Here is a 15,886-nt window from a genome sequence, read left to right as displayed (position 1 = left end):
CTGTGGCTGAATAGATCCGTGACCCGGCGGGAGTTTTCTCAGGCCCTCGTTGGTTCTCTGCTATTGGGGATTTCAGCTGAACTCTGTGGAAGTGACACATGTGATGGTGTGTGCAGGGGAAGGACGAGCAGCTGGGCCGCAGCGTTTGCGTCCCGCTGGTGAAGTTGAACTCTGGGATGGATCAGACGCCCAGGCTGCTGTGGCACCCCGTCATCCAGAAGGGCCAGAGGTCTGGGGAGGCCCTGGTGGCTGCTGAACTCATCCTTAAAGACAAGGTCTGATTCATCAAAAAACAAATATCTGAACATCTTTGGGAAACGGGTTGCTTTACATTCTTAGAAATTCTGGAGCATTGCTTCCTGCTTTGCATTTGGTCTGAATTACCTGCTACACCAAATGTGCCAATGCAGTTTTTGTTTCTTGACACCAAACATCTCTTGCTGTTTTTAAATTGAGAGGGTTGGAGGTAACATGTTCTCACAGCTGGCAGTCTGAGCGACTGGAATGGAGAATGCTGGGAAAAGACAGAAAGCACAACAGGAAAATGATTTTTTTGTTTCAGTCTGTGAACAACAATGAAATGATGAGATTAGCTCATAATGTCAGGATAATTTGGTGCAATAATGTTGATCTTTGGTCAAGTTCTTCATCAAGGCTGCAGCTATTACTGTAGCAATCGACTTTTCTATTAATTATACTGAGGATTAATCTGCTAATAAAACTTACTAACCAGATAACTGTGACTTTTACATTTGAACTTAACTTGCACTTAAAAAGTATTTTGTGCAACATAAAAATGCAAATTCTTCTTAGAAGTTTATTTTATTGCCTTGAATGCATTTTTTAAAATGTGAAACCTGTATGAACCCTGAATTCAGTTGTCATGCAAGAAGTTTTATATTTTTCTAATTGGCATTTCATCCTATTCCCTTTTTGTCTCTCTACAATCAGTCCTGGAAACAAAACATTGAAAGTTTGTCTTTTTGCAGTCGGGTGAGGGGGATCTTCCTCTGGTTCCCCCAAAAAGAGCTGAGAACCTCTACATGGTCCCTCAGGGGATACGGCCGGTGGTGCAGCTCACAGCTGTGGAGGTGAGGCTCATCGGCAGACGCCGGTCCATCGACGCTCCCCTTCTCTCTGTGTAACCAACTCTCCTCTCGGTCTCCAGATCCTGGCGTGGGGTCTGAGGAACATGAAGACGTACCAGCTGGCGGCGGTGTCTTCCCCCAGCCTGGTGGTGGAGTGCGGAGGCCAGCGGGTGGAGACTGCTGTGATCAAGAACATGAAGAAGAGCCCCAACTTTCCTGGCTCTGTCCTCTTCATCAAAGTGGTAATGAGGCTGTCAACAGGAATATTTGAACTGTAGCAGTTTGGTCCTTAAGAAATTCAACTTTTATATATATATATATATATATATATATATATATATATCTCATTGCCATTCATTGGCAAATGCCATACAGTGCCTTTAAATTTTTATTTTCTTCCCCTCTTCCCTCCCCTCGGCCCGGTTGGCGTCTGTTTTCCTGTGCAAGCCAGCTGGTGTTTCTTACTTTTCGGGAGTTGAACGTTGGGCTTCATTTAACCAGTCGCATTTCAGACATTTTTACGGTTTTTTACTAATTTGTACACAAACTGTTTTAAGTCATGACATGAAAATTTTTGAACAATTCTACCAGGTGGCTGTTTAAGGGAAAATCCTCCCTTTTTATTTATTTTTTTTTTCCACATACAGTTGCAATTATTTTGTTTGTGTATATATATATACACACACACACGGTAGCATCAATTCACAACAAATGTCGCCTTGAGGCACTTTGCAGAAAAAAGTCACATATTTTCCAATTAACACTTCTTATCAAACTGCATTAAACTCAAAAAAGAAACAGATGAACTGATGTTTTTATTTTAATAGTTGTGACCAAAAAGAGAGAAAATGAATGCATTTTTATGCTATAAAGGTTTAATCTATAAAGCACTGGACATAAAAACATTTAAAATATGTTGATGTGTTCTTCCAAACTCTGCAACCAGGAAATGTCTGCAGCATTTAGCACACAACAAAGTCACTGGACTTTACCGATCATTAGTCTTTATGTCCAGTGTTTTTTCAATTAAACCTCTTTACGAAGCTTACCACTACCTCTTCAGTTACACACTACTTTGTATGAAAATACATCAGTTTTTGGATGAAGCACAAGTGGCAAGAGGACATGGATGACGTTCGACACCTCAGTGTTTTGTTGTTAAATATAAAATCCTAAACTTCTTCCTAAAGCTTCAGGTTGTTTGCTATTCTTTCCCTCTCAGCTCCTTCCAAAGGATGAGATGTACACTCCTCCCATCGTGGTGAAGGTGATCGACCACCGGCCGTTTGGCAGGAAGCCTGTGGTTGGTCAGTGCACCATCACCTCTCTGGAGGAGTTCAGATGCGACCCGTACGTCATCGTTTCCGAGGGAGCCAGGGCCTCCAAGAGTGAGTTTCAGTTCCTCAAGTCGACAAGTTGTTCCAGACGTGGGAAAAAATGTTTCCTCGTTTCTGTCCAACAGTGGCTCTGATGATGACTGCGCCTCGGAAAGATGTTGCCATCACAATGGATGAGGGCCGACCGCTGCTGGAGACGCAGGTTAATGCCAGCTTCTTCTTTCTGACCCTCCTAGTTTTGAGTTTAAACACAAACAAAATTTGGCTCCTAAGTGTCAAATTTTGACAGATTTCAATGCTTTGGCTTGCAGTGTTTATACAGTATGTCTGCAGCTTTCAACAAACTGGCTTCCCCAACTTTCCCGTTTGTATGTATGATTACTTCCTGTAGTTTTCACGGTGACATGGCTGAAATCCACACCACGGCTGATTTACCAAACATATCTAGAAGTGCTTTAATCCACACACTGAGTCATTTTGATCACAGCGAGGGTGTAACATGAAGCAAAGGCTCCCTGATGGGATGACTGGCCTCTTCCAGTTCGTCCAGATTTATGGTGAAAACAGCCAGAAATCATCCAGTTGTCACTTTACCAACTACTGGGGTCTTCATAGAACTGCTGTATTTACTGTACTAAGTAAATGAGGTGAAATGCACTTCAAGATTTCATTAGTGTGAACATTTGATTTGCTGTTGTTTTTTTGTTTTGTTTTTTAGGTTGGACCTAAAAAATACCAACAACCCAACTAATTAACTCTAATTAGAGCCTGAAGTAAACGTGGCATACTTTTAAGCTTTTCTGGTTTTATTTTTAAACCACCATTTGAGTAGTTGCTGTAACATCTTCCACCTGTATTTTGTCACTTGTAAACACAGTGTTCATTTTTGACTTTTCAAACTCAAATTTTATTATTTTTATTTTTGTTTTGTTTCTGGGATATTTTTGAGCTTAATCTAAAGAATTTAATTTTTTCTCACGAAAGTTCAACTTGTCAAACTCTATTTTTTTTTCTCCTATATTAATTTTTTGAGATTAGATTAATCTCAAAATGTAAATTAGTTTTATAAAAAAAAATCTGAGATCTCAACAGTTCTGTTTTTTGTTTTTTAGTTTTTTTTTTTTTTGGTCGAAATGTACTTTTTTTTGTAAAGTGGCGCATAAATCCTCTGGTTACATTTGATAGGGGTGGATCAGGGCCATGTTTAGATTAGTAGTTTAATGCACCGTTCTTTGTTTCCTCAACAGGGTAATGCACGTTTTAGACTGTTAAAAGTAGATTAACACGTCTTTATTTCACAAGTTTCCATTTAGTTTCCTCTGTGTTGTTTGTACTGGGCACTTCTTGAAAAATGCACCACAGAAGCGCGAGTCCAACTCGAACACCAATCAGATCATTTTGGCGCATCCTTTTCTGAATTTTGAATCAAATCCAGCTATAAATCTAAACTCTAGCTTGAACCTTTTTTAAATCTTTGATTGGTCAAACCTGATAAAATTGGAAGACGTTTGTCAGAGGTGCATCTCCCTTCCTTGTTACACCCTTGTACCATCAATCATAAAAACAGGAATGCTCACTAATCCTTCACCACATCGCCTTCGCCATGCGAGTCCTCTGATGATGATGCCATGACTGACTCATTTATTGACCTTTTTTTCTCATCCCGTCTGTCTTCAAAGCACACAGAAAAGGTGAGACAAACAATTCTAGCTTTCAAGTTCTGATTTCACATTTAACTCTGCCAAGATAATCATGCAACTCGACCGCACTTCAGGAAAAGGAAACGGTTGATTGGTGGAGTAAATTCTACGCCTCAGTTGGAGACCAGGAGAAATGCGGCCCTTACACGAGGAAAGGCTACGACACCCTTAAAGTATGCAGACTTGATTTCTTCTCACACATAATGAGCTGTGAACCCTTCACAGCTCATTGTGAAGGACAATGAGCTGTTTCTGATTGGTTTCTGATTGGTCTTCAATGTTGGTGCAAATTTTCAGGTGTATGACTGCGAGTTGGAGAACGTCAACGATTTCAAAGGGTTGACCGACTTCTGCAACACGTTCAAACTGCAGCGAGGCAAGAACGAAAACGGGGACGAAGACCCCACCGTGGTTGGAGAGTTCAAGGTCGGTTTGGTACCAAAACATGTTCAGAATAAAACGCTAGCCCACAGCCAAAACAACTGCCTGAGGTTTTCAACTGTTTTGGGGTCATGTTTATGAGCAGAATCCAAAAATCACATTGCTTTTGCTCAATCAGGTCAACTTTCTGAATGATGGAGCAACATGAGCATCAAAATTCATGACTTGATCTCATGTGTGGAGAATCTGATCAGTGATGGACAAATTTTTGTATTTCTGCAGGTGGACAGAAAAGAGACAGAGACGCAAAATTCAATTCACATGTATTTACCCTCATCAGTGTTTATTATTCAATTTACAGAAATGCACGTTTGTAACATTTCATTAAACACACTATTAGAAAACATCTTTTTTTCTCTTAAGACCTTTTGTGGATGAGAAATATCAACAGAAATGAACTGATAATGTCATCAATTTAGTCAGATCAGATTTCTCTAAATTAGAATAAAAACCTGACCTGGTTGAGAAAAATAGATGCCATCTTTTGATTCAATGGTACAAATAATTCAGTTGAAAAAAACAGACAACTTCCAAAAAATAGTTTTTGTAACCCAGTGAAATACTCCACCGAATTCATTGCAAAGAATGAATTTAAAAATTGCATGAAATGAACCTGGTTCAGCTTGAAATATGTAGAAATTGTGCACAAAATACACCAGATAGATGCACTTTGTGGCTCTACAGACCAGCTCAGGCTTTCCAGGTGGAAGTAACTTTGTCTCTTTCCACCATCTTGAAAAGAAATGGCATTATAATGAGACATTGTGATGTTTCATCTCATTATCACAATGCCTTGGTTTATTAGAAGACACCTCAGTCATTTTTAATGATCCTAAATGATTACTTCCAATGTTAAACAATTCTCAACTGGCAAACAAGGACATGTTCTGACATATTGAACACATTTCAATGGAAAATAACATTTGGTATAAATCCCATATCATTCTCACTTATATTATGAACATCATCATTATTTTATGTATTAAATTTATTGGGTTTTTTTTGTCTTGCCCCTCATTTTTCTCTTATTTCTGTTTCTTTCTCATCTATCTAATTTCTGTATAAAATCTAACAAACTTAAAGGAAGGGGTCGGAAGAAGCTCATCAATATTCATCAATAGTCATTCATTGACCCTCAGTGGGTTTTTTTTCTTTTTCACAAATGTACTGTTGCTATGCATCTCATTCTGTGTTATAATAAATACTTTCTGGTGGTGGTTAGCTTTATGGAAGCTACCATGCTCTCCTGAGCTCATCTGTGTTTCCCTGTTCCTGCCTCTAGGGGGCGTTCAAAGTGTATGCCCTCCCAGATGACCCCAGCGTTGCTGCCCCGCCCCGGCAGTTCCGAGAGTTGCCGGAAAGTGGACCTCAGGAGTGTCTGGTCAGGATTTATGTGGTTCGGGCGACTGACCTACAGCCTAAAGACAACAACGGCAGAGTGAGAATGGAGCTGAGCAAAAAATCCTCACTATGCTCATGGTCTCCTCTGCTTTAACTTGGTTTATGTCTTTTCAGTGTGACCCGTATATTAAAATATCAGTGGGCAGAAACACAGTGGACGACAGAGATAACTACCTGCCCAACACCCTGAACCCTGTGTTTGGAAGGTGAATCCACTCGGCCTTGTTGTTCATCATTCCCCCAGCGTCACGCTGATCATTTTTCAACCTTCCTCTTGTTCAGGATGTTTGAGATGACGTGTTTCCTGCCTCAAGACAAGGACCTGAAAATCGCCGTGTACGATTACGATCTCCTGACTCGTGACGAAAAGGTCGGCGAGACGGTGATCGACCTCGAGAACCGCTTCCTGTCTCGATACAACTCTTACTGCGGCCTTCCTCAGACCTACTGCATGTGAGCAAACTGACAGCCCCCTTCATTTGTATCATCTGCACATGCAGTGAAACATCCGAAGAGCTTTTATGGACAGGGATGAAATATGATTCTGTGTCTTCGAAGCTCTGGCATCAACCAGTGGCGGGATCAGCTGAAGCCGTCTCAGATCTTGGAGAACCTGGCCCGACTGAAAGGCCTGTCCAAGCCCAGGACAGAGGACAACGGCACGTCGCTCACGTTCAACGGAAAAGATTACACGTTGGCTCAGTTTGGTAAGAGATTAAAACGATGCAGGAAGAGGTCGCGCGTTTCAACCAAGTGATATGAAACTCTGTTTTGTCGTAAAGAAAGCAACACAGAAATTCACCAGCACCTGGGCCCGCCGCGGGAACGCCTCTGTCTGCATGTCCTCAGAACACAGGGACTCGTTCCTGAACATGTGGAGAGCAGGACCCTCTACAGCTCCTTCCAGCCAAATCTGTCTCAGGTTAGACAGCAGTTACCCAGCAATCCAATCATGCAAGGCTTTTAAAGTTGTTTTATTAGTAAAAATCAGAAAGGTTTTTACTCCATTTATTTTCAGCCCCTTAAGAAAATTCAGTGCAGACTCAGTAACTGCATTTCTATTACCAATGTGCAAATCTGTTGACTATATTCTGTATAATCCTCCTGTCACTTCCTGAAGTCCTAATAACGACACTAAATTTCATGGTCATGTAACAAATGTGAAGGATTATTTTGGTATGACTACCTTGACAAAAAAAATCTAATCTGAATATAGTCAAATTACATAATGTTTTCTGTTAAAGGGAAGGCTTCAGATGTGGGTAGATGTCTTCCCCAAAAGCATTGGGCTCCCTGGTCCTCCCTTTGACATCACACCCCGCAAACCCAAAAAGTAAGTCGCCAATGTTTCTCCCTCACTGAACGCACAATGACGCCGCCGAGCTGACCTGACCTTACGACCTGTGCTGATGTTCAGGTTCTTCCTGCGAGTGGTCATTTGGAACACCACCGACGTTACTCTGGATGAAACCAGCATCACGGGAGAAAACATGAGCGATATCTACGTGAAAGGGTAGGCTACAGTCAGTTCTGATGGCAACAAGAACCTTATTGGCTCTTGTTGATGGCAACAGAAAGCTTGTGGTCAAGGTGTTGCTCACACAGTGACATTTAATCAACTATTATGTTCTTTTGAGACTGAATGTAGAAAAACTTCCTGAGTCAATTCAAACCTGTTGGCCTAGTATTTCTCTAAGTGTTGGCTGTTGTCCAATCAAAGCATCAAAGGACATGAGTGTACAAGTTCCATTATTCTCTGTGGCAGCTGGATGCCGGGTATGGAGGAGGACAAACAGAAGACTGATGTCCACTACAGGTCTCTGGATGGAGACGGAAACTTCAACTGGCGGTTTGTCTTTGGCTTTGACTACCTGCCAGCTGAACAGCTCTGCCTCGTTTCCAAGAAGGTAAGGCGTGCTTAAGGTTTTCGTAAAGTGGACCGGCTTTGTTGAATGAATATAACTGTGTGTATTCGTTCTGCATCAGGAAAACTTTTGGAGTCTTGACAATACAGAGTTCAGGATTCCTCCCAAGCTGCTGCTTCAGATATGGGATAACGACAAGTTCTCATTGGACGATTACTTGGGTAAAGGCCCAAAACTGCACCTTGTGTCACACAGTTTTTACATTCATAACTGTGGAAACTACAAAACTTGTTGACCCTTGTTTTCAGGCACGCTGGAGCTGGATTTACGCAAGCTGGTCCCTCCTGCCAAAACTCCAGAGAAATGCTCCCTGGACATGATGGACAATCTGGAAATCGGAACGCCAGACAAACTGACGACTGCCAAGTCTCTGTTTGCTCAGCAGTCAGTCAGAGGCTGGTGGCCCTGCTCCATCGAACAGGACGGGAAGAGAGTACTGGGTGTAAGCATGCATTGTTTCTTTAACAAAATTGCATTGTAAGACAAATTTGTGAGGAGTTTGAATGAAGGATAAAAATAAATCCTTGAGGTGTAACTCTAACCGTGCTGGTAAAAAGAGGACCAGTGAGGTTTGTAGAGCAGTTTTTGATGAGAATCTGTGAACAGACTGGTTCAAACTGAGTCCTTGTTCACGTTTTCATCTCGGCAGGGTAAAGTGGAGATGACGCTGGAGATTGTGAGTGAAGCAGAAGCAGACGAGAGACCTGCAGGAAAAGGACGGGACGAACCCAACATGAACCCAAAGCTAGACTTTCCCAAGTAAGACGGCACCGAACCAAACTGTACAGAATGAGATGGGTTTCAGTTCAAACGCTCAAACGCTGCTTTATTCCCTCACCAGACGTCCAGAAACCTCTTTCTTCTGGTTCACTAACCCCTGCAAGACCATGAAGTTCATTGTATGGAGAAGGTTCAAGTGGGTGTTCATTGGGCTCATCATCCTCATCATCGTCGTGCTCTTCCTCGCCATCCTGCTGTACTCTTTACCAGTAAGAACAAATTGCATAACATGAAAGTATATGTCCTTTAATAACCACACTATTTCTTTTTTGGTCATTTTATTCTTGATGTATATATATTCAGTGAGTTTTACCCAAACTAGTTCAACCAAATCTGTTTTGAATAATTTGTTAAACTGAGTACAGTAAAGGCTTTCACATAGCCTTTGCGTGTAATATGGCAAACATGTATAGTCATAACCTGCAAAAAAATATGCAGAGTTTTTCAATTAAAATACAGCATGATTAGTTTATTAATCACTGCAGACATTTCTGTGTTTTTTTTTTTTTTGATCTGGCTGCCTATTACTTTTGACTTGGTCATTTTGACCCACGTGACAAAGTTTGAACATTTGATCCAAGTTGAGCATCAGCCCTGCTGAGACGAATCTGTAGTGAGGTTTCAGTGATATCTAATTCTACCTGAAAATCTTTCTACATGTCTTTATGAAAAATGCTCCACATGATACAGTCCAGGTACCGGAGCGGTGCTGACCCGTCTCAACTCCTGTGTTTCAGAACTACATCTCCATGAAGATCGTGAAGCCACTCCAGTGACAGCGGATCGCACCGACTGAACACTCAGCCAAACTAAACAGGTTTAGCTTCTATTTTCACAGCTGACAGTCTTTTATTATTGAGGAGGGTGTTTTTGCATATTTGCACTGTTACCATAATAAATGTGTATTTGATGTAGACAACTTCAAGGCGACAACAATGAGACACTGTTGACGTCTCACGCTGCAATGCAGCCTAAAACCACAGGTGGTTGAATCGCTGTAATGTCCATGCGGTCTGAACACGGGTTCTGGTTCTATGTTTGTATGGAGACGATTTTCTCCACTCGGTCACTGAGATGGATTTAAGACGTCCATCACAAGTCATCCTTTCATTACAAGGCGTCTTCCTGACTTTTCTCATTGACGTTGTTGTGCCCAACCGTTCCTTCATGTCAGCCCCTTTTCTTTGAGAGGAATATTAAACATGTTTTGCATGAAAGTGAAATATTTCCAGAGGATTTGTTTGAATGAGTCACCAGTGGCACTTGCTGCTGTACCGCATCACTTTCACATGAATGGAAAACAATTTTAGAGGAAAAATAACAATAAAGACTCAAAGTTTCAAATAAAATCTCTATTTATTGTGCAAATATGACAGCAGAAGAGAAAATTAGGTTTGTTCTTCAGGATTTCTTTCATTACATTATGAGGAAATATTTGAGGCTGAACACTGGAGAAGATTTCAGCCACAGTTATGGACATTTTTACTATGACAGTGAAATTAAGCAGCTCGTTTAACTCTGATTTATTATATCTGCAGACAGATATGGGAAACTGATGGAGCTCAATGAAAAACTGGTTATAAGTTTCAAATTTTAAGTCTCAAAGATGCATGTTCATTGAAATTCAACTTAATTTATTAAAATATTCATTCAGCTTAGAGGTTTATGAATTGTGGCTGATATATTGTGGTTCTTTCATATCTCATTGCAAACCAGGTCTTGTTTTTTTAAATATGTTTCACATAGAGAAAGAATATGCAAAAGCAGCTCAGATGGTGCACTGTAAAAACAGTTTACTTGAAACGGAGGCTACATTTCTATTCAGAACCATCATCCTGTGTTTCATGGCTATAGGAGCCACCTGTCAGTTCCACATACAAATATGTACATCATTAGAAAAGTGCTCCAGTATTTCAGCAAAGTAATTCATATCTACATACAGAAATAGACAAACTGACATCTCTGGTAAAGATGTGTACAGACCTCTATTATGAACTCCTATATTGCAGAATATCACTAAAATGTGTAGAAAATATTCTAAGAAAGTCCACAAAAAGAAGTGCTTCACAAAATAATGCAACACATTTTATTTTTGTGACTCTTTAAGAAATGTCTAATTCATGACTTCTATGTTTTATGGGTGTAAATAGTGACAAACTATCCCAAACAGTCACAGAGCTGCAGCATGCAGTGGCATCTTGTGGTTGCCGTAGCAACCCCTAACATTACAAATGTCCGCATGCCAAGCTAAACTGTAGCTTTAGCTGCAGCCGTGTCCTCAGATGAGCCACACCTCATACAGCCCAGCCTGTTACCACCTCAGTACGGCGAGAGACTTGTGATGCTGAGGGCAAAGCATCCAGGGCCTGCCATTATGAACGCTTAGAAATACAACTTTCACATCTTAAATAGAATGGTGGTGAACTCAAGTGGGCCATCAGGGGGGTAATGAGTCACTAAACAGGTTGAACCTTCTCTGTTCCATCAGACCGAAATTTGATAGAACAGCTGTGAGAATCTAGAGAAGCTGTTCATACACCCTGTGGGCTCCAAACATGTTTCAACAGAACAGGCGACAGCAGTTGTGCCAGTTATTTTGTAAACTGTTTATGTATAAATTTGCTCCTTAATAAAGATCAGACTTTTCTAAATGTTCTAAGTATGCCACTGCAATAATGTGACTTTATTTTAACGTTCTGTAAACATCTTTTTCTGGGGTTTAAGGTCGTAGCGGAGCTGCGGTTCCCTCCAGGGGGCGCTCTCTGCTGCAGGCATTACTCTTCCTCTGTGTTGTGCCGTTTGCAGCGCTGCCTCAGGAAAGCCTCCACCTCCTCTCTGCGTGCCAGGCTGTTGGCTTTGCCTTGGAAACGCCCGCTCTTCCCCGCCCCTTTTCCCTGGAGCAACTCCAAAATCCTGAGGAGAACAAAGGCGTCTTCAATAGTTCGTTTTTTTGTTTTTTTTTTTTTTTAAATACAATAGTAACATGTCAGAATCTCCTCCTACTGTGGGCCTAATTCGGTGACTTCTCCACTGGGTCCAGCGAGGAGAAACAATCCGGCTCCCTTTTCTTCTCCAACAGTGAGGAAAACCAGAGTTTCCTCCAGGCAAATAAAACAATTACTGCAGGATTATCAGGCAGGACTGAAGCAGACAGGTGGAGGTCTTACCTCTGTGTTTATTTCATTGGCGATGATGTTCATGAACTCATTGTCACCTTCTTTTCTGTAGTTAGAGGAAGATTTCAATTATTGAAATTTCTAATGCATTGCAAAGGTTTTTATTCATCCCCCCAAAGTTTGCACATTTCCCTGTTACGAACGCAAACTAGGGAAGCACTGATTAAAAAAACCAAACAAAAGAACCCCAAAACGATAACATTGCTACTATGGGCTGAAAAACGATATTTACTGAGATATCTCTATGCCATTTTAACATTGAAATATTAATCCACTGTCAAAGCTTCTGAGTAAGCCTATGGCAATAAGCAGTAATTTGATTGTGTGATAAATTGAAATGAGAGCAATAATGTGATATTGCCCTTTAATATGTTTGTAAAGCTTCCATTTTGAAAAATGCTGCAAACATTTGGTGCAAAGTAGTTTGTTAATTTTGTTGAGGGACTAAATAATCCATTTTATTTATTGTTTTGGTATATTTAAAATGTCAGGATCCTGTGTTAAAGGTACTTTTGAAATTACAGTTTGTTGACCTTTGAGAGGCTGTACTTGCATTATGCAATTAGCATTAGATTAATTGAAAATGGTCTCAAAATGCCAATATTATCATTTATCGCAATTTAAAATCGCAATAAAATCCCCCCATAAATCCTTATTTTCTGATTGTAATGAACAGTTTTCTATGTTGACCGTTTATCTTACTTGTGAAAGCTGAAGAAGTTTCCTCTCTGAGGGTTGTTCTTAAAGTCCCGAGCAATAAGGACGGCCATGTCCCGCAGCAGACTCAGGTTGCTCTGGAAACAGATTTTGATAGGTTGGATAAAAACTCAGCGCTGCAGCTTCAAATAGAAGCTGAACTCCTACCTTCTGTAGCATCTTGAAAGACTTCTGGATCTTCTCCACGGCCTCGACGTGCTCGTCTGGACCCGTCCTGTGGAGTCATGACCAAGACTATGTCTTCATCTCTGAGCTTTGCATTGTGGGAATTCTTCACACATGTCAGTTTGAACCTACTTCAGGAGAGAGACCAGCGCTCGCTCTGTGCTGTAGCTCTTCTCCGCGTACTTCAGGACTCTATTCCCTGTAAGGAAGATGAGGTTGGTTTTGTTTTTCTTTCCTTTCTCTGTTCCCAGCAGCTTTATGACCTAAGATTTAAAAAAAAAAAAATCATGAGAAGTTTTTATCGTAACCACCTCGGCTGATGTCTGAGTGATGGGAGTCACCTGTAAGTGGCTGAGGTTGGACACATGGGTTCCACAGCACATGTTGGCATCAATGCCCTCCATGTCGATGATTCGAATAGGCCCTGCGTGGTCGTCTGGCAGCCCCCGACTTCTCACCTGGCTTGCACAAATATCATGATCACGTTTCAATCACTGATTGAAGAGCTCAGTATCTACTGCTGTGTTTCCAAATCTGTCTGTATTCTGCTAATGTAATAAAAACTTTCACAATTGCAGTGTTTTTATTCAATGAGAAACTAAATTAAAATCACGTGAATAAGTTTGTTCGTGCGATAAGTCATGATGTCCGTCCCCATTGTGGTTTTGAAACAGTAACATACATTCATATTTCAGGCATAAGCTGAGACCTTGGCGTCTTATTCAGGTGTCGGAGCGACAAGCCCTGCCTACTTGGGAGCGGTTATGTATGCGCCGTTTTGGAGAAATTATAGTCAGCGATTTTACAGAAGACTTTTGGATTCAACACCTTCAAATATGCAGCATCTTTTGATGAACTGTGATGCTGTGAGAGCTCTGGTGGAGCCAGCTGAACATAGAAAACACAAAAACTATCATCCTACTACTACTTCCTGGGGTCTCCATCGTTTTTGCCAGTAGTAACATCCGACTGTTGTTGTGAAAAGTGTTTCTATTGCAATTTGTAAAATCCATCTGTTTCAATATGACCACTTACCCACTCAGGTCTTGTGCAAAAACTTAACAAAAATGTGTGTTGATGTGCTTTCATAAAGCAAACTTATTTTTGTAATTACAATTTGTGCAATTTTATGGTAAATGGAAACACAGCTACTGAGTACAGCCAGTGTGTGTGTGTGTGTGTGTGTGTGTGTCCGCACTTTCTCCACAGCAGGGTCGCTTAAATCAAGGAGTTGAACACTGACGGGAATCCCAGCTCGAATCTTTTCATTCACAGCTTCTTCCAGTTCCTGAAGCTGTGCAGCTTTAACTGATGGAGTGTCCAGTTCGATTGTGCTTCTGTGACGGCCCAAGTCCCTGAAGAGAGGGAGAGAGGAAATGACATCAGACCAGGGAAATGCTCAGGTGTCTATCGACGGTGAAACTGATCCGATGATGTACCAGGAAGTGGTCTTGTATCCAAACATTGCGTCTGCCAGTGCTGTGATTAAATGCTGGCCTAAGGAAGAAGAAAACTCTATCTTAGAACATACAACTTTTTTACGTTACAATCTCGGCTCACTGTGTTTCTTCATGGACAAATAAACAAATATGAAAATCTCACATCCAATCACGCCCAACTTCCTCATCCATTCTTTCCACCAGCCCAGTGACAACGCTACATTCACATGATGAGTCTAACTCATGCCTCTTACACATGGACTCTGGGTCATCTCTCAGTGTTCCTATGTTTTTCTTTTGCTAAATGGCTCTCTCTGTCAGGACTGGACTTCCTCCCTGACTTGTCTGCTGTGTTGCTCAGTCTCCGTGATGCTGTATTGTCACAAACCTCTGAGTCCAGAAACAGAACAGCTGGATTTATGCTGAGAATAATTTGGACACAAGTGGACAAAAGGAGAAAAATCCATACATTCTTGGCAGTGACGTGTGGTGAGGTTCACAGCTGGTGAGGCAAATATAAATTATTTTATCATTATATATTATTTTTTCATGATGACAGGTGAGCCTCTGCCTCCCCTGATCGCACGTCACTGATTTTTGGAGAGCATTTGTATCTCAGGGCAGTTAAAACCCTGCTGCCCGATCCTCCTCTTCCTCACCTGAGTGTTGCTGCATGTGATCAAACCTCCTCTCCCAGTTTACCGTCACACGCAGCTCCTGACCCACCTCCACAGGTGAGGTCACGAAGTGGACAGCATCCGGTCCCTGCCTGGTCACCCTTAAAACTGGAACCTCTCCAATCAGACCGTGGTCGTCTGGCTGTGAGAGCATTAAGAAAATAGCGTCACACACACACTTGCAGTGGTGGAGCAAGCTTAATGATGACCACGCTTACTTGTCCTCCTCCCTCAGGGAATAAGATTGTATCTTGGAGCAGGACATTAAAACCTTTAAGGGTTTCTTTCTTTCCATTCACTTCGTGTTTCAGTTCCGCAGGACAGCAGGACACCACAGAGGTGACAAACTGAAAGCGAATGAATGGAAACGGGTCAGCCAGCAACACTTTTCTATTTTTTATGGCAATGTTGCAATTTATTCAAGAGCAACACATTAAGTAAATGCTATTCACAATGAATATAAACACAGAATTCAAATAGACAAAAATCTTTAATTCTTGAAAATAAACGTGAAGTTAGCTTTAGCTACAGTAGTTTAGCAGCCATGCTAGTAGCGCCAGCAGGATTTAAAGGTTATGTTTCCGGGATGCTTAGTTTAGTTTCCGATTTAGAGACTCGTACCTCTTTCATATAACAGTCTCTCTGACACTGGAAAGCCATTCTGGGCTGTTTAAGAGGCGAAAGCTGAGTCTAAAAGTGGTGCAGACTCGTTTGAACATCCAGCGAACAGATGTCACAGAAGCACGGGTCGCAATGTGGTCCAAACTTAACTACTTCGAGTTTTCTTCTTTCGTCGGGCATTTCTTAAAGGAGCCATACCTGTCATTGGCTGGCACCTAGTCGGACTCTTCCTTTATCTATTTGCTTAGGACGAAACAATACATCAGTGTCTATCTGTTCAGTTCCATTCAAGAATACGTATTTTGTATAACCCCAGAGGTAAATTAAAGAAGTAACTAGTATAACATAAGTTAATGTTCTTTATCCTCAATGTTCTTCATTTTATTAAAAAAGTATTTCTCTGTACCACCATCTTCAGA

At 41.3% G+C, this 15,886-nt stretch overlaps 2 protein-coding genes across 6 annotated transcripts in view; one reads left to right on the top strand and one right to left on the bottom strand.

Annotated features, from left to right (window-relative positions):
• Positions 1-11,327, top strand: part of LOC129352321 (myoferlin-like) — a 35,860-nt gene extending 24,533 nt beyond the window's left edge. For all 3 annotated transcript variants that reach the window (XM_055021259.1, XM_055021260.1, XM_055021258.1), the window contains 21 exons: positions 117-275; positions 990-1,091; positions 1,169-1,330; positions 2,311-2,476; positions 2,551-2,627; positions 4,105-4,116; positions 4,200-4,298; positions 4,423-4,551; positions 5,849-6,004; positions 6,082-6,173; positions 6,250-6,420; positions 6,526-6,674; positions 6,750-6,889; positions 7,212-7,300; positions 7,385-7,480; positions 7,733-7,874; positions 7,954-8,053; positions 8,141-8,334; positions 8,542-8,651; positions 8,734-8,881; positions 9,410-11,327. In XM_055021259.1, the coding sequence (XP_054877234.1) occupies positions 117-275; positions 990-1,091; positions 1,169-1,330; positions 2,311-2,476; positions 2,551-2,627; positions 4,105-4,116; positions 4,200-4,298; positions 4,423-4,551; positions 5,849-6,004; positions 6,082-6,173; positions 6,250-6,420; positions 6,526-6,674; positions 6,750-6,889; positions 7,212-7,300; positions 7,385-7,480; positions 7,733-7,874; positions 7,954-8,053; positions 8,141-8,334; positions 8,542-8,651; positions 8,734-8,881; positions 9,410-9,448 (2,532 nt within the window). In that variant the 3' untranslated portion in view covers positions 9,449-11,327. The remainder of the gene's footprint in view (positions 1-116; positions 276-989; positions 1,092-1,168; positions 1,331-2,310; positions 2,477-2,550; positions 2,628-4,104; positions 4,117-4,199; positions 4,299-4,422; positions 4,552-5,848; positions 6,005-6,081; positions 6,174-6,249; positions 6,421-6,525; positions 6,675-6,749; positions 6,890-7,211; positions 7,301-7,384; positions 7,481-7,732; positions 7,875-7,953; positions 8,054-8,140; positions 8,335-8,541; positions 8,652-8,733; positions 8,882-9,409) is intronic.
• On the bottom strand, positions 11,327-15,592 carry aarsd1 (alanyl-tRNA synthetase domain containing 1). 3 transcript variants are annotated; one of them, XM_055021262.1, is made up of 12 exons: positions 15,468-15,592; positions 15,026-15,193; positions 14,829-14,988; positions 14,170-14,227; positions 13,929-14,085; positions 13,072-13,188; positions 12,863-12,993; positions 12,713-12,779; positions 12,551-12,642; positions 11,840-11,894; positions 11,676-11,770; positions 11,327-11,585 (listed from the first exon to the last, which is right to left on the bottom strand). In XM_055021262.1, the coding sequence occupies exons 1-12, from the start codon at positions 15,504-15,506 to the stop codon at positions 11,447-11,449; spliced, it is 1,278 nt and encodes a 425-aa protein (XP_054877237.1). In that variant the 5' UTR covers positions 15,507-15,592; the 3' UTR covers positions 11,327-11,446. The 3 variants fall into 3 exon arrangements, with proteins under 3 accessions (XP_054877237.1, XP_054877238.1, XP_054877239.1); XM_055021263.1 differs by having other exon boundaries at positions 15,065-15,193; XM_055021264.1 differs by having other exon boundaries at positions 11,473-11,585; positions 11,676-11,739.
• Positions 15,593-15,886: the final 294 nt, after the last annotated feature.

This window comes from Poeciliopsis prolifica, unplaced genomic scaffold (genome assembly GCF_027474105.1).
Source record: "Poeciliopsis prolifica strain line A6 unplaced genomic scaffold, Auburn_PproV2 SCAFFOLD074, whole genome shotgun sequence".
In the NCBI taxonomy this organism is placed as follows: Eukaryota; Metazoa; Chordata; class Actinopteri; order Cyprinodontiformes; family Poeciliidae; genus Poeciliopsis; species Poeciliopsis prolifica.
The sequence above is the reverse complement of the archived record's forward strand: the minus strand, read 5'-3'. Positions and strand labels throughout refer to the sequence as shown.

Excerpts from the sequence above, each read along its gene's own strand:
- aarsd1 (XM_055021262.1), bottom strand. The coding sequence starts at position 15,506 with ATGGCTTTCCAGTGTCAGAGAGACTGTTATATGAAAGAG. Across the intron at positions 15,194-15,467 it reads GAGACTGTTATATGAAAGAG|TTTGTCACCTCTGTGGTGTC; the intron begins GTACGAGTCTCT and ends ATTCGCTTTCAG. Across the intron at positions 11,895-12,550 it reads AACTTCTTCAGCTTTCACAA|AAAAGAAGGTGACAATGAGT; the intron begins GTAAGATAAACG and ends CTCTAACTACAG.